This window comes from Vidua macroura, chromosome 4 (genome assembly GCF_024509145.1).
Source record: "Vidua macroura isolate BioBank_ID:100142 chromosome 4, ASM2450914v1, whole genome shotgun sequence".
NCBI classification, from domain to species: Eukaryota; Metazoa; Chordata; class Aves; order Passeriformes; family Viduidae; genus Vidua; species Vidua macroura.
In genome coordinates this window covers 15,404,516-15,424,832 of record NC_071574.1, presented here as the reverse complement: position 1 = coordinate 15,424,832, position 20,317 = coordinate 15,404,516, and the positions used below count along the sequence as shown (strand labels likewise).

The 20,317-nt window shown below is 36.5% G+C and overlaps 1 protein-coding gene across 2 annotated transcripts in view; it reads left to right on the top strand.

The window, feature by feature from the left end:
- Nucleotides 1-20,317, top strand: part of BLTP1 (bridge-like lipid transfer protein family member 1) — an 87,750-nt gene that overhangs the window by 17,245 nt on the left and 50,188 nt on the right. For both annotated transcript variants that reach the window (XM_053975255.1, XM_053975254.1), the window contains exons 8-24: nucleotides 692-885; nucleotides 3,726-3,805; nucleotides 4,196-4,346; nucleotides 5,920-6,076; nucleotides 6,858-6,936; nucleotides 7,218-7,309; nucleotides 8,185-8,302; nucleotides 9,070-9,225; nucleotides 9,633-9,730; nucleotides 10,651-10,829; nucleotides 10,990-11,096; nucleotides 13,141-13,349; nucleotides 15,694-15,921; nucleotides 16,507-16,644; nucleotides 16,889-17,065; nucleotides 18,723-18,851; nucleotides 19,026-19,145. In XM_053975255.1, coding sequence (XP_053831230.1) covers nucleotides 692-885; nucleotides 3,726-3,805; nucleotides 4,196-4,346; nucleotides 5,920-6,076; nucleotides 6,858-6,936; nucleotides 7,218-7,309; nucleotides 8,185-8,302; nucleotides 9,070-9,225; nucleotides 9,633-9,730; nucleotides 10,651-10,829; nucleotides 10,990-11,096; nucleotides 13,141-13,349; nucleotides 15,694-15,921; nucleotides 16,507-16,644; nucleotides 16,889-17,065; nucleotides 18,723-18,851; nucleotides 19,026-19,145 — 2,412 coding nt within the window. The remainder of the gene's footprint in view (nucleotides 1-691; nucleotides 886-3,725; nucleotides 3,806-4,195; nucleotides 4,347-5,919; nucleotides 6,077-6,857; nucleotides 6,937-7,217; nucleotides 7,310-8,184; nucleotides 8,303-9,069; nucleotides 9,226-9,632; nucleotides 9,731-10,650; nucleotides 10,830-10,989; nucleotides 11,097-13,140; nucleotides 13,350-15,693; nucleotides 15,922-16,506; nucleotides 16,645-16,888; nucleotides 17,066-18,722; nucleotides 18,852-19,025; nucleotides 19,146-20,317) is intronic.

Here is a 20,317-nt window from a genome sequence, read left to right as displayed (position 1 = left end):
TGAGTGAAAAGATCCTTATTAGGAAACTATCAGAATTTGCTTAAAAAATGACACTTGCCATTCATTTTTCTTACACATTTTATTTAAAGTTTTTCTTTGCCTTCATGCTTGGAAGAAGTTAAAATTGCATCACCAGCACTCCCCTGACACAGTCACAAATCCTGCTGGTGTGGTGGAAACACAGTTATGTTCTAGCTTCTGGGAAATACTCGTGCCTTAGGCTTAGTAATGATTTCCAGAATATCACCAAGTAATTAAATTGTGGGTGTTGTACAGTATGGGGTGTGTTGGTTTTTTGGCCGGTGTTTGGGATTGTTTTTTTTTTTTTTTCCCCTCTGCATGTTTTAATAGGGATGTTTGGACATGTTGTTTAAAAGTTGATGTTACATCCCACCCCCCCCCCCAAAAAAAAAAAAAACAACCAAATCAACAACAGCAAAAAAGAATCAGGTCAACTGTTACTGAGTTAATAGTAGAAAAAATTCAGAGATTAAACTACAAGGTAATATTTGTAGATATGTGCAGGTTATGGCCAGGACTTGTGTTCACGTTCTTAATTTGCCTAGGGCTGATTCAACTGCATTTTTATAGGTAAATAAATACTTAAATGTAAGAGATCAGTGTAAATAGATATGTGAATATAAGAGATCAGTGATTACCAGTGAGTTACTAGGTTTGCATTTTGATTTAGGGTCGCTTGGCATTTGGGAATCATTATCAGCCGCAAACACTTTGCATTAACTTTGACGATGCCTTTTTGACATACACCACGAAACCACCTTCAAGCCACCTTGATCAGTTCATGCACATTGTGAAGGGAAAATTGGAAAATGTTCGAGTCATGCTGGTTCCAAGTCCAAGATATGTTGGTCTTCAAAATGATGAGTAAGTTTGGGGTATTCTTGTATCCATATTGTTTTATTATTTGTTTTAGGAAACACAAAGAAGAGAAGGTTTGTTGCACTTCAATGTCTTTATTTTACTCAGTGTGTTTAGACAGTTGCCATTTGTTACCACTCTGAAGGTTTTTGATTTTGGATCTTTGAATGAATTTCATTTATGGAGAAAAGCACTGGTTTTCTGTGTTATTCTAGGCACGTGGTTTTTGTGTGTATTCTGCTCTATTATTAAACATAGAATCACAGAATAGTTTGGGTTGGAAAGGTTTCTTTGAAGGCTATCTAGTTCAACCCCTCTGTAATGAGCAGGGGCATCTTCAACCAGATGAGATTGCTCAGAGCCCTATCCAGCCTGGCCTTGGATGTTTCCAGGGATGTGGCATCCTGTATCCAAGATCTTTTTCCTTCTCTCAGATACAAGGGCTGTACCCAGGCTTTGCCACCACTGAATTTCTAGCTGAAATGCAAAGTTTAAGGTGTTGACTTTTGTAAAGGTGATTCATGGTTTAGGAAATACTAATAAAAACCCCAAATTGGGCAAAAGCTGTATAATACTTGGTAGAGTTATCTTTTAGAGTTATCTTTTAGAGTTATCTTTTAGAGTTATCTTTTAGAGTTATCTTTTAGAGTTATCTTTTAGAGTTATCTTTTAGAGTTATCTTTTAGAGTTATCTTTTAGAGTTATCTTTTAGAGTTATCTTTTAGAGTTATCTTTTAGAGTTATCTTTTAGAGTTATCTTTTAGAGTTATCTTTTAGAGTTATCTTTTAGAGTTATCTTTTAGAGTTATCTTTTAGAGTTATCTTTTAGAGTTATCTTTTAGAGTTATCTTTTAGAGTTATCTTTTAGAGTTATCTTTTAGAGTTATCTTTTAGAGTTATCTTTTAGAGTTATCTTTTAGAGTTATCTTTTAGAGTTATCTTTTAGAGTTATCTTTTAGAGTTATCTTTTAGAGTTATCTTTTAGAGTTATCTTTTAGAGTTATCTTTTAGAGTTATCTTTTAGAGTTATCTTTTAGAGTTATCTTTTAGAGTTATCTTTTAGAGTTATCTTTTAGAGTTATCTTTTAGAGTTATCTTTTAGAGTTATCTTTTAGAGTTATCTTTTAGAGTTATCTTTTAGAGTTATCATCATCTTTTGAAGACAGATTTTTGATCTTTTTACCTCTGTGTATTCTGCATAAGCAGGGCTAGGCAGCTTGAACAAACTGAAGGAAGTCAAACACAAGCCTGAGTGCTTGCATGAAGTAATAAAATAAACTGTATATCATTTGTACCTCAATTGGCTTTTTATCAGCCAAATACTGCTGTTTGTGACATGGCTTTATGTTTTTCAAAGAACATTCTGTGGCTGTGCACAGAATCTTCCAACATGACGACAAAGGAAATTTCTGCAACTAATATGGAAAACAAACAAGATTAAAACAAAATAGGATCAAACTATTAGGTTTTCCTCCTGCTTCCTCTAAGTATTTGCTTTTTATGCTCTTACCATTCCTGCAACTCTTGATGGCTGAAGGATGGCATCTGTGTACAAACTGTGCTCTAATTTACTGGGCAAATTCAAAAAAATTGCCCAATTCACTGGAAATGGAGAATGTTTGACTCTTTAGAACCTGCCCTCTTACACTGCTTTGGCTTAAAATTCAAGCTGGGTGTTTTAACTTAGAGAAATTCCTACAGGCAGTGAATATATAAAAAACAGCCAAGTGACTTGAGATTTGTAATAGACTGACAAATCAATACAAACATCAACATTTCACCTTGGAAACTGACATTTTGTTTTACAAACATCCATCTCAACACTTTTATCGCTCTTTGCAAATAAGTCCTCTGAAATTCAAGAAAAGAAAAAAATGGTGCTAGGAAAAGCAGGTTAAAGCAGAAGTTTAGAGGCAGCAGGCTTAAGGTGGTAGTTCAGGATAGATATTAGGGAATACTTTAAAATGATAATGAAAATCTCCATTTATTGCCACTATCTAGTTTGTGTTAAAGTATTTAGTCTTTTGCTGCTGTTGCTACTCGCAAGGTAAACTTAATTTTAAGGTTCCTGCTCTGTTGCTTTTGAAGAGTTTCTGACAGTACATGATTTCTACATCTGCTGTCTTCCATGTTTTCCAAGGTTTCCTGCCTTTGAAAATGAGCTGTGGTAAAACGGGCTATGTGTTCTAAGGGGTCACACTCCTAAACAGTTGTAGGAATCGTCTCTTTTTTGTCAAGAAATGACAGTTTATGAAAGGGACTGAGAAGCTTCAATAGTGTCTTCTGCAGTAAAATTATTAATATGTAAATTAATGTGGGAAAGGGATTGCAATATTCATCTTGTAGTTTTATGACTTAGATTCTGTAATATTGAGGGAAGTGTTATTGAGGCAGAACAGCTTTTTTTCTTCTTTTTTTAATTAACTAATGGTCTAATTACTGAAAATCTTGTCCCTTTGGTGTAGAGGGCTATTTTAGTAAGAAAACAATTAGCAGGTGAAAGAACAATATAGGACAAGGAGAAAGGAACTCTTGACTGAAAGAAACACTGAAAGTAGAACTTCAGTTGTTACTTGTGGTTTCAAATACCTGAGAAATACCTTTGTGGAGAAGAACCTGGTATCTTCATGCTTGAGTTAACTAGACTTGTAAGTTATTTAATGTAATAGTTATAATAATAATAATAGCAACATTATGGTCAAGGGTTTGTTTTTTTTCTGAAATCATTATGCAAATCCATTATGCTTAATATGCTGCATTTAAAATTACTTGAATTCATAGAGATCAATCTTGGTGTACTTGAATTCATAGAGGTCAATCTTCATCTCTTCACTCTTTCCCTGCAGACCACCGAGGCTGATGGGTGAAGGTTTTGTTGTAATGCAGTCCAATGATGTTGATATCTATTACTATATGGATGAACCAGGTACAATCTGTTCAAAACAAAGATAGTTTTTTTTTTTTTTAAAGGTGAAAAATCTATATGCTAAGAGAGCTAATGGAATGTTTTGAAGCCAGTAGAGGTATCATAAATATGCTGTTGCTCTGACTGCCCTTGAAGTATTTCCTGAATCTTGAACAAAGACAACACATTTGGTGTGTACAGCTGTAGGATAGATGGCAGTTTTGGATTATTTTTGGTCATATTTCTTGGCCTTTCACTGGAAGTTTGCGTTGAATTGTCTTGATATTTACATACCGTAGTGCTCTCAAATAAAACTGACATGAGGACACTTTGTCTTGTGCTTAAGCAAATATTTCTCATGCTAATTTGAAGCAGCTTCCTTTAATAATGTGTTTATTTTATGTAATACAGGTCTTGTACCAGAGGAGACAGAGGAAAGTAATGATGGAGAAGCCAGCAACGAAGACAGCAAATTACAGGACCTGCCACCATGCTGGGGTTTGGACATTGTGTGTGGGAAAGGGACAGACTTCAACTATGGGCCTTGGGCTGATAGGCAGAGGTATGACCATGATTTACAGTTTTCATCTTAATATCCAGTATTACTGAGAAAGCTTTCTCAAGTTTCCATTGTGTGATTGCTCAGACTTCTAATTTGTGTGTTTTAGGGCAGACCAAGCCTGAAGAAGAGTCCTGCCACAATGGTTTAAGATTAGTAAATTCACTGGTGTTTATCTTGTTGGCCTTCCAAAGTTAGGATTACTCTCATTATTAAATCAGTAGATTATGTTCCCTTTTTGTAGAATTTTTTGCAAAGTATTTTTACTGTTTATCAAGTAAAAGGTTTAACTTGTTAATTGGTGATCTTTAGATTTATCAAGCTCCTGTTAGCTAATACAGGAATAAACTGCATATTGATGAGGAAATTTTAGGGAAGCAGAAATCTGGCTATGAAAATAATGAGGGAGGAATAATTTATCCTTGCTTAGCACAATCAGTTGCTTGATGTTATCTCCAAAGTATTTATTATCTAGCTATTTTAATACAAAATACTAGGCTAGAGTTGTATTGTTCTTCACTTGGTCCTGGATGTTTTGCACATGCGCATTTCTGGCGAGGACAATAGGATTGTTTAGAGAGTGAAGGACTGTTAAGCACAAGTGACATAATCAGTGCTTTCCCTCTTTTCCCCTGTTAATTACAGGCTGGTACTTGGCCTTCACTAATTCTCCTGTGAAACTGTTATGATTTCCTGTCTCTCAGGAGTGTGAGGATGGCAGCCCAAAGAGTAGTCATTAGATATGATAGTGCATTTAAGAGAAAATGTCGCTTTCTATAACCCTTTGCTAGAAATACGAGATCAGTGAATCATTAATGATACTTTTAATACTCCAAAGAAAGCTTGCCCTGTAATGGAATGCTTTTTATAATCTTAACTGGCTCAGTAGAAAGCAGTTTAGTGCAGAGAGCATTTTAGTGCATAGAGTTCCTAGTTACATAGTAGGAACACTTTTGCATCCTCCTGTGGATGGATCATGGAAGTTTGGAAACTTTTAAGCTGCTACAACAGCCAGGTGCTGGGTGCAGGAAGGAATTCTACCTCCTTGAGACATATGTAATCTCTGCTGTCTGTGCTTCATCACTCTGCCTTTCCTGTCCAGTATTTCATGGCACATTCAGTTATAAATCTAGAAATGTGGTTTCCATTCTGAGGTCCTGAAGTTTTGTATTTTCTTTATTTCTGGGCTTGCATCAATTATTTATGGCAAACTGAAGAATAAATAAATGACTTGCTACTATGCTTTTGTAACAGATTTTATAAACCAAGGATTAGGAATAAAAAGAAAAATGTGGAATAAAAAGAAAAATGTTTGCCTTCTGAATTAACTTGCAGACAAAAGCCATACATTTTAACTTCTTGCCATTGACACTTTTGGGGATTTCACTACTGAGTTGGAAGATGGAATGACGAAGTTGGAATGACGAAGATACTCAACAAACATTCTTCCTTACCACATCCACTGGTTGTCTAAAGACTCAGCTAAGAGGAAGATAGTTAAATGAACCAAGTAGATGCACAAATATACTGAGAACAAAAAACAACTCTTTTTTTTTTTTAACTTCTTCTCCACTAGGGATTGCTTGTGGAAGTTTTTCTTCCCACCAGACTACCAAGTTATGAAAGTCTCAGAAATTGCTCAGCCTGGGAAACCAAGACAGATCCTTGCTTTTGAGCTGCGAATGAATATCATTGCAGATGCCACCATTGATTTGCTTTTTACCAAGAACAGGGTAAGTAATGAAACTTGTATCAAGAAATTAACTTGTCTGCTGTGGTTGCACTGTGCTTTTTGCTTATGCAGAGTTTTACTTGTCTCAGGTCTTTACTACAGAATTATGGTTTTAAAAGCTGGGTAATTTTTATCGTAGTTTTTTTATAATTATGAGCAAACCTTTCAAAGCGAAATGTATTCTTAGAGGCATTACTTTAAGTTTCTTTTAAGCTTTAAATGTACATCTTAAGCCATGCCAGCTCCTGCAGTCTTGGGGCTTCATGATCTGGGCATGTCTTGTGCAATCTTAAATTCTGATGAGGCTCACCATGATGATAGATAAAAAAACAATTTCTTCTGATACTGAAGGAAGAGATGACACTGGGGAGAACAAAACTTGTACGTGTAGGAATTGGGATTTTTCTTCTCCTTGTTGCTACTTTTTCTAAATGGGATACAGCATCACTTCATTGTACCCCTGTTTTGTTCTTTTGGGGGAGGGAGGGGGCTGAAAGGATTAGATTTGTAGTGTTAGATATGTACATTAGTCTGTCCTCCCAGGCCTTGGATCAGAGTATTTTATGCTTTTTCTCTAATTGGATTTCAGTCAGCATTTGTTAAACCTTAAAAAGGTGTTATTTTGTATCAATATGTATTGATAGTTTATAAGTGATTTTCTGAAGGGAAGACAGACTTTATTCATCAGGTGCTTTAGTCCAGGTAGGTGTGGATAGTGACAGCCAGAGGCATAAATAAACCTAGAAATCATGTTTGGACTCTTTTGCTTTCTTGCAATGCAGGAAACAAATGCTGTGCATGTAAATGTTGGTGCGGGATCCTATTTGGAAATAAATATTCCCATGACAGTGGGTGAAAATGGTGAGTTAAGGCTAAGCCTGATTTGTTTCCCTACTGTTTTTCCTGAACAGTTATCTTAATTCCTGTGTGTGTCAATGTCTTTTAGTGTTTTTCCTTCGTAATCTTAAGATGTATATTCCTCAGGAAAGGAACAAAAATACTTCATTCACTGCAAGATATTAAGGCAAATATCCATCAGGGTACTTCTTGGTAGTGGACTGCTGAAGTCACTGGTAAAAATTGTTTAAATATTTGTATAACTCTTGTGTCTGAATGATCATTTGATAACTTTTGTTTGCCAGGCTATTCACCTACAATTAAAGGGCAGCTTCTCCACGTGGATGCCACCAGCAGCATGCAGTACAGGACTCTCTTGGAAGCAGAAATGCTGGCTGTAAGTGTGCATTAATAAGTCCAAAGCTTCAGTCTCTAGAGGATTTTAAATAAAGAACATAGTTATTTTTCTGTGGAGCAGTCTTTAGTTTCTTAATGCAGGAAGATACCTTTTTAATGTGTTTTGCAAGACCTTAATATATAAGGAATTTATATATACCGACATAATTGTGCATGTGTGTAACCTTTAGTGACTTAAAAAGCACTAACTTGGTGTATAAATTATGTATTTACAAATATTACCTTATTTACTATGTAACCATGTGTCCATACAGGCTTTGCCTTAATTAATGATTACAGTCACTAGCTCTGCTAAAGGATATGTGTGCACAAGTACTCAAAAGCACTCGACTGTGCTTGAACTACTTGAGACAGATTTGATACTGCATTATTATTTTGTTTGCCTAATATTTCACTTCTGCAGTACTGCAACTGCAAGAAGGGTGTAGATTACCCTTCTTATGGGTTTTTAAATTATCTTATTTGAGTGATATTTTTAATGTTTGAATTTGAGCAATATATCAATGGTTGAAAAATAACCTCTTTTGGGGGTTTTTCTTTTGGTGTATTGTGAAAAGTGATGCTTTTGATGAAAACTTCTGCATTTTAAATTGCTTTGTACATCTACACCAGCAGATGTATCTGAAACTCATACTCTACCTTTCCAAATAAATGAATACAGTAACACTTGACCTTCAAACACAGAAGGAGAGAAAGGGATTAAATTATTAAGGAACTGGAAGTACCTTCTGTTCATCCCAGCAGGAAAACAGTTTTAATTATTCAGCAGGGTACCTATGTGAAAACTGCTGAGAGACAGGGTCAGGCATTGTTACCTTTTCAGGTAATCCTGATGCTTTAATTTCTTGTTCACAGTTCCATATCAATGCCAGCTATCCCCGGATATGGAACATGCCACAGACATGGCAGTGTGAGCTGGAGGTTTATAAAGCAACCTATCATTTCATCTTTGCTCAGAAGAGCTTCTTTGCAGGTAACCTATTTGCTAAATAAGTTACATGTCAATTATTCTTTCTTTGAGATTTCTTTTCAAATTTTGCTGAGTTGTGCAAGGTCAAGTTCTCTGTTTTCATGTATTTAAGGCAACAAATAGTTTCTGAGGACAGAGTTCCTGATGCCTATAGAATGTCCAACTACATAATAGTCTTACATTTGAGTAGAAGTACAAATAATTTAATTTTCTAATATCTAAATAAATTTGATTTGCAGTTAAGTGATCCGAAATTTATTTCTTACTAGAACTCTTATCACGGCTGCTGGTTTGCTTAATATTTGTCACCAATGATGTTGATTTCTCCTGGTTTGTCTCTTTGCTTGGCTCATTTTCAACTACTTGGGCTTTGGATTGTATCCCTGTGGCTGACAGATGATGAGGAAAAGTAATTTGCTCCTCAGGAATCTGGCTGTGAGGAAGAAGGCAATGCCAGGTGGTACACCACCACCCAACTGTTGCTGGAAGCTCCAGCTGCAGTAATGGAAAGAATACAGCCCCATCACTGCGGTGCGGCCTGGGCTAATTAGCCCTGCTGGGAGGAAGGTTTAATTAGTGCAGGCAGGGTGCCATGCTAATAAAGTTGTCCCCTGAGTGAGGCCAGAGCCATTGTCTGGGTAGTGCCACAGTGCCCAGTGTAACCTGCTGCCGTGGTCAGAGCAAAAATCAACTTCTCCAACACAAAAATCCTAAGGAATCACTCACCTGCTAGCTACTAACTCACTTTTTATTACTTGGTGTGGGTCCAGATTTGATCCAAGACTGGTCCAGTGACAGTGCACCTGATATTTTTTCGTTTGTTCCATATATGTGGAACTTCAAAGTCATGTTCCATCAGTTTGAAATGATCTGGGCAGCAAATCAGCACAACTGGATTGACTGTTCCACCAAACAACAGGAGAATGGTGAGATCACTTTTTTTATTTGGAAGAAGTAGCATATACAACAAAAATCATCAACAAAATACAGTGTATACAAATGTATATAGAGAGAAAGTACTAGAATTACACCCAAAACCTTGCTGGGTAAAGAAAAGCACCAAGATATTAGAGTTATTTTGATTGTTTGCCTGCAATTTCCTTGTGCTAAGTACAGTGTCTTTCTAGAAAGAGCAAGCTGTAGGTAGTAAATACTTTCAGAATAATTACAGTAATTTATTACTCCAAGTACAGTGTAGTTAAATGGTAATATTCTGTGTCATGATTTGTTCAATATCTTTTAATGACTTCTACCTGTATGTTTGATACTTTGTGAAAGAGCAAAAGAGGGAGTAATTTTGACAAATTTGTTTGGTTTTCCTTTTCCCTCCCAGTTTATCTAGCAGCTTGTGGAGAAACCCTGAACATTGTTTTTTCTCTGCCTTTCACTGACTTTGTTCCGACCACATGCAATACTAGATTCTCCTTAAGGGTAAGATCTTTTTGTCTTGTAAATGTGAGACTCTTTCTTGAAAGAAAAATAGTCTTTTACACTATCAGCTCCTAGAATTTTTCTTTAAGTAACCCAGAGGTAAATGGTTTCAGTTTCCTTGTGTGAAACATTTAGTTATAGGCTGTTTTAATTTATATATACATATATACACAAAAATGAAAATATTTCTGAGAAATACAAACATGCATATGCTTCACATGAACATATAGATACACATTTAATATGTATATTTATTATATATACTTAAATTGTGTGTCTGTGTGTGTGTTTTATCACTTGGAATTTTGTTCCCCTTTATTTATGTAATGGGAAAATCTAATGTGTGTTCAAAGATAGAATCGAATACTGTACTGGCTACCCCCAAACCATTTTGGAAAGCCATGTTCCATATTTTTAAGAGGTTCTGTAGCATAAATAATGATCACAAAGTGTTTCAACAGATGCAGATAATTCTTTGAATTATTGTACTTTTTGTTTTGCTTAAAATAGAATCTGTCTACTGCTGCTAAAAATAAAAAAACTAGTTGATGGTGATGTAGCTAATTTGGTATAATTTGATAGCAAAGAAATCAATGTTTTATAGGTTTCTTTCTTTTTAAAATGTGATTTAGTTGAGGTGTGGAGTAAGCTTGTTTTAGTTATTTAATTTCTGCAGTAGAAGTGATCACTAAAAGCTGTCCAGTGTTTTATAGACTGCTCTGGTTATGTACAAGTTATTTGTAAGCCTTCAAAACTGTAGAGCTCTTGGGATTGCATTGCAACTTGCTGGGAAACAGATTTCTTGTCTAATTATGCCTGTAAAATAAAGATGATGGCACATACAAACATGAAAATAGCACGAGCATTGTGCAGAAAGTGAATGTAAATTAACTTTCCTGTTGCTGATATTTGATTTTTAGGGAGAAGATGTTGATCTTCATTTGTATCTGCCTGATTGTCATCCTAGTAAATATTCCCTTTTTATGCTGGTAAAGGATTGTCAGCCCAATAAAATAAGTCCTGAGTCTTGTATTTCTGCAGAATGTCAAAGTGGTCAGAAAACGGGCAAACCCAAGTGGAGGAACATTACTCAAGAAGAGTGAGTTTTACTGAGATATTTAGATATATGTTTATATCTTTATGTTGACTTTGCTTATTTTTTAATTTTGTTTGTGATTCATGAACTTTTGAGGCTGCTTTAAAGATACTTAAAAGAAGTATTATGCTTGAAATAAAAGGGTGCTATTTCCTTTTGAAAGGGCTGGATGGGTTGAATGCTGGACGGTCCCAAGTGTTGTGTTTACAATTGACTACTCCTGGCACCCAATTTATCCTCAGAAGGCAGATGAGCAGTTAAAGCAATCCTGTAAGTGTCACTACCTTTTTCTTGTTAGCATGGTTCATTTGGGAAGCTGCTGGGACTTTGGATCACACTGCTTCCATCTGCAGAGATGAACTTGGAACTGAATTGCTGTTTTATGTCTCAGGGGAATGTGTTGATCATTAGAATGCACTGACATTGATTTAAAACCTGACAGGATTCCATGCTGCTACATTTCAGGATGTGTCCCAGTTCCTTGTGTAAAAAAGAGGATGCTGTCTGAGGTTCGCTTTTCCTTGTCCTTATCAAAGTGGATCTCTTAAATGGGTTGTTGCGCAAGATAAAATATCACTTGGTATATTAAACATCAGTATATTAAATAGGAAGTACAATAATTTTGACCATATCATGTTCCTTAGGTTTTCTAAGTTTTTTCGACTTCTGGATGTTGTGATCTCATCTTATGATTTAAATGTTTAAATACATTATATATGAGATATAATAATACTTTCTTTGCTTTATGGATATCAAACTGTGATTTCATTGTTCACTGTTAAAGTGAACCATCAGAAATGAGTGTTGGACTGAGCAGTCAAATTCTAGTGTCTAAGAATTTATTTTAACTGTCTAAATATTTCTAGGTAACTAACATCCTACAAGTATGTGCTTCCAAAAAAAAAATTTATAAACACAGAGATTAAAGTAAGTTAAGAGGTATGCTGGAAGTTATGGGGTTACATAAAACTCTTTCAGGCTGAGATTCTAGAAGCAGACCTGGAGGAGAGATGTTAGAAGAATAATGAGGGCTAATTTGAAAGGGCCACAATCAGCAGGTGTTAGAAGACATGCTGGATGGCATTTTTAGGGTTTGAGTTCCAACAATTCACATCTAAAAGAACTTTAATTTGTGAGGATGAAGCAGAAAAGGTGAGATTGATTTTGCAGATGCTCATTAAGTGCTCTTGTGAGTCTGTCAGCTTGTGTCAAATGTACATTCCTCACATTCTGAGAACATTTCCTCATATTTGGAGCAATTGAAACCTGCATTTGCAAGTTTATATATACACAGGTAATTAATCTGCAGCTTCCTCCAGTGATTAATTCAGCAGTCCACTTCACTCTACTCCCTGGTGCTGATGGAATATATTTGTTGCAGTAGCAACATCTGTATTTTATTTTGAGTCAGTCCATCAGACTCTGAGAAATATGTTGCATTACAAAAGCTGTAGTTTCTATAAAAAGTGGTCATCTCACTGCAGCATTTGGCTGATGCATAACTCATAAGATGGTGCAAGCACTGAGCAAGGACTGTAGACAATAATGGGGAGTTCAAGCCTTGGAGGTTTCTGGCTGCAGGTATCTATAGTTCTGTACTTGCCAGTTCTTCCCGTTAAATTGGCACATGAAATCTTCCTCCAGCTGGAGCATCAATTTTTGATGGTTTTCCCATGGAGTTCTCTACTCCCCAGCAATCAATTCATTTCCCCAAAGTACTTCCAGTTACTCATTATATTCTCATTGCTTTTCCTCACTTAAGAAAGATAGTTTTTAGGCTCTCTTGTTTTTAACTCCAACTAGAAAGAACGGGTAGGAAATAGGATTGGAATTTCCAAACTATTTTGTGACTAGAGTAACTGAGTTGTTGGAGACAAAATTTTGGCCTACAGAGCTGCTAGTTCAAGAATAGATGTTTAATACAGCTTTGCACTTTGCATGTTTATTCTCTCTTGTTTATCCTGCAGTAGCTGTGTGGTTGTGGGAAATCTGCTGTGCTGAAATGAAAGCATGTCTCTGCTTAACTTCAAAAGCAAGATAAATACACTTTTTCGGAACTTCAGGGATTGTTTTCCTCTTGCATAATTAACATTGACGAAAATATTCGATATTTTCTTGTCTTCCCATACATGTTCATATGTTTATGTTACTCAAGATGAAAAACCCGTTCTGTAGCATAGACACACTAATGTAATCGTACAAGTTAGGTGCCAAAAGTTGTATATTTAATACACATTCCCCTTGGCTGAACTTTGTCCAACAGAAGCCTAAGTTGTAATCAAAATCTGTTTTCTACTCTTCTTTTGCTGCCAAGTGTCAGAAATGGAAGAAACCATGTTGTCTGTGCTAAGGCCGTCGCAGAAAACCAGCGACAGTGTGATTTCATCTCCCACAGCTTCCACCCGCCTTCCCCTCGACCCCTCGGAGCTGCCCCCGGATAAGCTCCACGTGGAGCTGGAACTCTCCCCAGATTCCCAGATAACCCTGTATGGACCCTTGCTCAAAGCCTTTCTCTCCGTAAAGGTAGGCAGAGGAGCACAACTTGTAAAATTTATGGGTGGCCACTTGTAGGAAAGGGAAAGAATTAGTTTTGAAATGGAAAATTCAAATTCTGAAGGATATGTGAATTTGGATGAAAACTTTTGGTAGGCACTAGTTCTAGTTGAGAATTGCTCTGGTGATCTGGTATACCTGGGATGAATTTTGTCACAGGTTTGTGAGAAGACTTTTTCTTTCAAGAAATACTGCATGTTCTGGACATGTGCAGAAAATTTCTTTTTTCAGTTTTCCACTAGTAAAATAGAAAAGTATTCCATGATTATGGATAGAGCTTATCTAAACTCCAATTTTTATGCCAAGTTATACCAGAACCCATGTTTTTGGTGCATTTTAAGTTCTGCAGTGTGTTGTTTTTCTTAGCTAGATTCCATGACATTTCTGGAGTTAGGATCATGAAGGGGACTGGGGAAGGACATGAGAATAAGCTTAATTTAAAAGGTTTCTTCAATAAATATTGGAGATGGATTATGCATCCTTTTCTTGGCATTAATCCATTATGCTTTAGAATGTGTGTTTGGTTTTTTTGCTGTCTTCTCTTCCATGACTGATTTTTTTTTAGGGTGTCTAATTTTAATTCCTTCCCATCTCTCTCACCCTCCCTTGTGGTGACAAAAGCCAAGGTAGTTGAATGTGTCAATTCTGTTTGACTAACAGCAAAATGCTTGGGGTTTGGTTGATTTTTGTGGTTGATTTCTTTTTGTGTGTGTGTGTGGTTTTGGGTTTGTCTTTTTTTGGTGGGTTTTTGCTGGTTTGGTTTTCTCTGAACATCTGTTTCAACCTGTGCAGATCTAGGCTAAGGTAATGCTTCTGGAGGCTGGCATTTTGGAGCAGAGGTTGAGGAATTTTCTGAGACAGGTGATCAATATAAGGACTCACTGAAACAGTAATTTTCATGAATTCCCATCAAGTGTAGCATGTAAGCAAGGAGTAGCAGAAAATACTGTCTTGTAGAGTATGGGACTTGTAGAGTATACGACTTGCAAATACGCTCATTATTTTTTCATGTTGTCGATAAAATAAATAGCATTAAAATTAGGCCAGTACTACGTCTTGAAGACTTGATTGCTCCTGGTATAGAGCAAATGAAGCCATGTTTGAATTGTTTATTGAACCCTCTTTTTGAATCCCATAAATTCATGAGGGAGTTGTGGCTTTTTAAGCAAAGCAGCACCATTTCAGTACTTTTTGCCTCTGGAGATAAATGCAAACAGTGCTACGTTAGATCCCTGATTCTGTAATGATTTCATATTTAGGTGCAGATTTCTCACGTGAAATTTAGCTTTTCTATTCTAATTCTCAAGAGAATTTTTTGGTTAATAGTTTGTTTATGAAAATGTGCATTTATTGCTCTTTTTAGCATTTTTGTGACTTTGTTTAGAACTTTTAGTCCAGCTGTGCTGGGATCATCTCTTGAAATATTTCTAGGAGGTTTTTTTTTTTATGTTTGTTTTCCTGACTTGTGGTTGTTTAGTTTGTTTTCATTGATCTTTTTTTAATACATGGTGTAGAGATCCCTGGACACGCATTGTCCATGCAGCTTTGTTAAGCCTGCTAATATTGGGAGGTAGTTTTTGGTGTAGCACACCCTGCTAAGGGTTTACTGTCTGGAAATGAATGTTTTGTAGGTCCTGGTATTCACAGCAGGAGTTGTCAGGAGTGAGTTACTGGAGCACCTACCACCCTCTGCTGGGTCTGCCTTATTAAAAATCACTGGAAGAAAATTCTTGAGAGTTTAGCTTTTCTTTTAAGAGAGAAGATGTGATAGATTGCCAGAAACCTGATGGATTTTCTGTTTCCCAGTAGAATCTGGCATTGTTACTTTGGCCTTAGATAATTGAAGAGGATTTGCTTAGACACAAGGTGGCTTTTAGCTTTTACCCGAGCAAGAAATGTTTATGGCCTAGTATTTTAGAAGTATGTTTAAGATTTTTAAGCCTACTGAAAAAAAGGTTCAGACTTCCTGCAGGATGTGTTTTGTGTTCTTACTCTGTTATGTATCTTTAAAAGCACAAAATCTGTTTAAAAGTGTCAGTAATAATATTTCAGATAGTTCTGTTGCATGTGTCTCAATACCAGTACTGTGAGAACTACTGAGCTGCCTTCATTTTCTGCAAAGCACAATGCCTAAATTTGCACATTTAAACTATCCAGTTTTCATAAAATAAAAGTATCTATATTCCTTTAGCTGTAGGTTATAACTATGCCACTTATTTTAGGGAGGATTAAAACCAGAAAATTTGTATTTCAATTCATTGCCTGCATGTTTTTCATTTGTTTTCCATATAATCATAACAATTACTTTTTCTAGGAAAATTATTTTGGGGAAGACGACATGTACACTGATTTTGAAGAGGTTATTTCAAGCCCTGTTTTGTCCTTGTCAACATCCTCAAGCTCTGGCTGGACAGCTGTAGGAGTGGAAAATGACAGAAAAGAAAATGAAATTTCAGTCAAGCCCGTTCACCCTCTTACTTTGCGCCCATGGGATATCACTGTGCTTGTTAATTTGTACAAAGTGCATGGGAGATTGCCAGTGGTAAGTACTTTATAATAATAAAAGAATTTGCTTCATGCAATTTATTTTTTAGTTTCATAATCTGGAACCATCATTTAACTGCCTGGAACATTTAGTTGCTGTGGTGCTTACCAAAATGGAAGTGAACATACCAAAATGTGTAGATACCCTCTGCTGAAACTGTGCCTATATAAACAACTTTGAGACAGGATTTATTTCGCTTATCTGTGAGGCAGAACTGGATAATTTTTTAATATGTTTGTTATTCCTAGAACTTGATTTGTGTGATATTTTTGATTGAGCATTACGATTTCTCTGCTGATTAGCAAATTTGTCTTATAATGGTACAGTCTGCTCTATGCTCCTGAGTTCTGAGGGAGGCCCAAAATAAAAAATTCAGATAGAACATTGGGGTCACCCGAATCTTTTTGAGTTGTTGTTTATTGCTGTCAAAAGGTTTTCAAAGTTGCACAGGCTTCTTCTTGAGTATCCTCAGAGAGGAAAATTGGCATACTTCCTGCTCACAGGTTTGCAGCTGATAGTAAAGTTTCAGCCATGTTATATACTTTCAGGTTCTGAAACAGATGTGTTTATCTTTTATTTCAGCATTGCAGTCCAGATGGTCCAGACTGCCCTACAGCTTTCTTGGAGAGGCTGTGTTTCGAGATGAAGAAAGGGTTTAGAGAAACAATGCTTCAGCTTGTATTGTCTCCAGTGAATCTGTTTCTGAATGACAATTATCAGGTAGTCAATCAGTGTTTGTGTGGCTGGATTGTGGAAGTTGTGTTGATTTTAAAACTGAATTCTATTTTGGTAGAAATTTCCCTGTTGTGCAAAGGGCTTGTGAATCATAAGAAAAATCTGATGCATATTTTGTAAAAATCTTTTATTTTTGTCCAAATTTTTTGTCAGTAAAATAAATAGGATTAAATTAGGCTAGTGTTGCATCTTGTCCAAGAATTGCCTCTCACTTCCTTGTCCTTGGCAGCGCCCTGCAGTGGACGAGGTGCTCCGGGAGGGTCACATCAGCCTGTCGGGCCTGCAGCTCCGTGCCCATGCCATGTTTTCTGCAGAAGGGCTGCCCCTGGGAAGTGACACTTTGGAATACGCCTGGCTGATAGATGTGCAGGCTGGAAGCCTCACAGCCAAAGTGACAGTGCCACAGGTACCATCTAGAAACCAATCTGATGTACTAAAGTATTAATCTTCTTCCTTCTAGAACTGGCGCAGCATGGATTTCTGGAAAATGCATGATCTGTGCCTTAAGTAACCTTTACTTTATAGCTTTAAAATCGAATAATTTCTGTAAAGGGACAGGAGATGCCAAATGAGCCATTGTCAGAGTGATATTTTAAAGTAAGAGGCAAATGAGATCATTTGTGGGAGTGTAGTATGAACAGGTCTCAGGAGTAGCTGCTCACTGCATAAATTTTGCTCATTGTTCCTACTGGAACATAGTTTGCTTTCCCAGTATTGCACTTTGTTAGGTCACTCTTAGCACTAACCCCTTTTAATTTTGCCATTTATGTTACATTTGTCTTTCCATCTAGATGAGTGACTCCAAGTATACAACAGGCAGATAATTTTGATTTATTTCTACTTTGGTCTGCCAGATCTTTAAAGGGTTGCTTTGCCAGTGTATTCTGAGGCACAGAAAAGTACATACATTCTATTTAGTAGTTAGTATTTGTTTTAATTATTTTTAATTTTTTAAGACACTCCTACATCTTCTTGTTCCTCTAAAAATTGGTATTATTTTCTAGGATTAACCACATATTTAATTGGGAAACTTCAGCAGCAAATAAAATGGATACAAACAAGTTCAGTAAATCTAAAGAAAAGCTGTGTTCTTGCTGCATATAGAGACATTTGTGGTGGTACTTCCCAAAATGCTTCCACTGATTTAGATGATCTGTAGGATTTGCTCCACTGCTCTGTGGTTCAAAATTAAACTTTGTTGATTCAGAGTACTCCAAGGTTAACGAACATTTCTTAAGGCTTAATGCAACTGAAGGATTTTTTTTCCTTATAAAGCCATTCTCAATTGTATGCAATTTTATTTTTTTAGCTGTCAACACTTGATTTTGCTGTTTCAGGTTCAATTGGCTTTTTTCCTTCCATAGTGTGATGTATTGCAAGAATGTGTGAAGGGACTATACTGAATGGAGGAGGAGAGATTTTGTGCAAGACAGTCATAGCTGGATTAAATTCCATTCAAATTACTGCTGATTTTAAGTGCCCTTTCCTTTGGCAAGGCAAAGAAAACCCATTTCCCTCTTATAACAGAGACAGACGATAATGAATCATTTCCTTTATGAGCGAGCTAACTCTGTAAAAGACTTAAATCAACAATAGGCTAATTACTAGGTCTAGAAAGAATCAGCAGTGTTTTGTTGAGCCAGTTTCCTCCTGTGCTATCTAAATGTAACTTTGTTGCTTTTATAGAAGCAAATCTGACATTTAAATTATGAATGGTAATGAAGTACCTTAAGCTATTCTTTGTGATGAAGTTGGGGGAGCTTTGCCTTTACAATGAAGTTCTCAGCTGACTGCAAGAGCAAAAGCTGCTGCCTTTTATTAAGAAATAATTTAGGAAATTGTTTAATGTCACCATGCTTTTCCATGAAAAAGTACAGACTTTCATGTCTTGCACGCAAGAATAAAAATCAGCCTTGAGTAGCAAGAAGGTGCTGCAAGCAGAGGTTGTGCTGAAGCCTTCTGCTCACATCCCAGCCCTTGGGGTTGTTCTCTGTTCTCCATGGAACACCACAAGTCCATCTTGTGTGGGTGGTAATGGACAATGTGCTGTTGTTTGCTTACAGCTCGCCTGTCTTCTGGAATGGGGGCAGACCTTTGTGTTCCATGTGGTGTGCCGGGAGTTTGAGCTGGAGAGGCCCAAATCTGTAATCTTGTGCCAGCATGGCATCGATCGCCGCTTTTGTGACCCAAAGGTACCTTTTCATCCGTCCCTGCTGCTCACTGGACATGCACAAGTTCTCTGGAACACTTCAGAAATCCACCCTTAATGTTACCAGAACATAAATAAAAGGATCAGCCCAAATTAAGCTCCTAATAGATGTTTATATGTTTTCTTCCTTTATTCTTTCTTTTCCCTTTTCCTTCAGACAAACTCTGTGCCTGGGCCATGCCCAACGTCGGATGACTTAAAGTACACGATGACACGCTTAGCCATGGATGGAGCAGATCTCTATGTGGTAGAACATGGCTGTGCCACCAATATCAAGGTAAAAATATTTCTCTTAACAGCAATTAAAATACTTTGTCAACTGAGATTTTTTTTGATAGAATATCTACCTGATTTGATGGGTGGCTTGCATGCAATGGTTTAAGCAGAATTTCTAAAACTTTGAGTGATAAAAAGTCATCATGGACTGGGCCAGGAGTAGATCCATTTGGCTTCTATTTAATAATTCCATTAATTTTGTTGGCAAATGGTAAGGAGGGTGTATATGTCTCCCAAAATAAAAGTGGAAGCTGCAGACTTGGTGTAAATTAATTTTGAACACCCTGGGCAATATAAATCTCAGTGTTTGTACCTGAGAGTTGATAAGAACTTGTGCTGTGAGTTAGTAATTCAGCAAATGGAAATTATTGATATGGATCATGTACAAGTCAGTGCTGGATAACTCACAATCCTCTTCTGTGTATTTACATGTATCTTTGGTAGAGAAGGGAGATGTGTTTGTGCTATTGCCTGACTGAATCCTCTGTTCAAAAAGGGCTGTGCAGAGAAGAGCTGATATTCTCTCCATTATCTTACCACAGGAAAAAAAGCAATAATTTACTCAGTGTAACAAAACATAAGTTTAGATATGGATGAGTTATGGTAACAAAAGCAAAGAAGAAAGCCACCATGCTGACATAACTGAGTAGTAATTGTGCTGTTAGTTAATAAATGCAGTTTTAAATGGTAGACTTAAAATTAAAAGTTTTGGGCACAGCTTCACATTACAAGCAAGAATCTAACTAAAGGGCACTGGTAATTATTTTAAACATTTTTTTAATGACGTGATATCTCATCATTTGAATGGCTTGCTGCCCTGTGGCAGTAAAAAATGTTTGAACCTCCAAATTCTTTTGAATCCAATATTAAAAAGTGCTGTCATAAATATTAACAGTGTCTACAGGCATAAATATGAATGGCAGTATTTTCAATGGCAGCTTAATAGCCTGAACCACTCTAGAAGATTATATCCTGAATATGTTTCATTCAAATTAAAAAAAAAAAAAAAAAGAAGATTCCTTTATAATCTGTGACAGAGATGAGAAGCAATAATTTAATATTAACCCTGTGGGTAGCTCTTCGTGACTGGTTTGTCTTTCAGTTTTTCTTGGTTTAGAGATGGGAAACTCCATCTGAAATTTCAGGTATTTCATGGTGACATTTTGGAGAGAA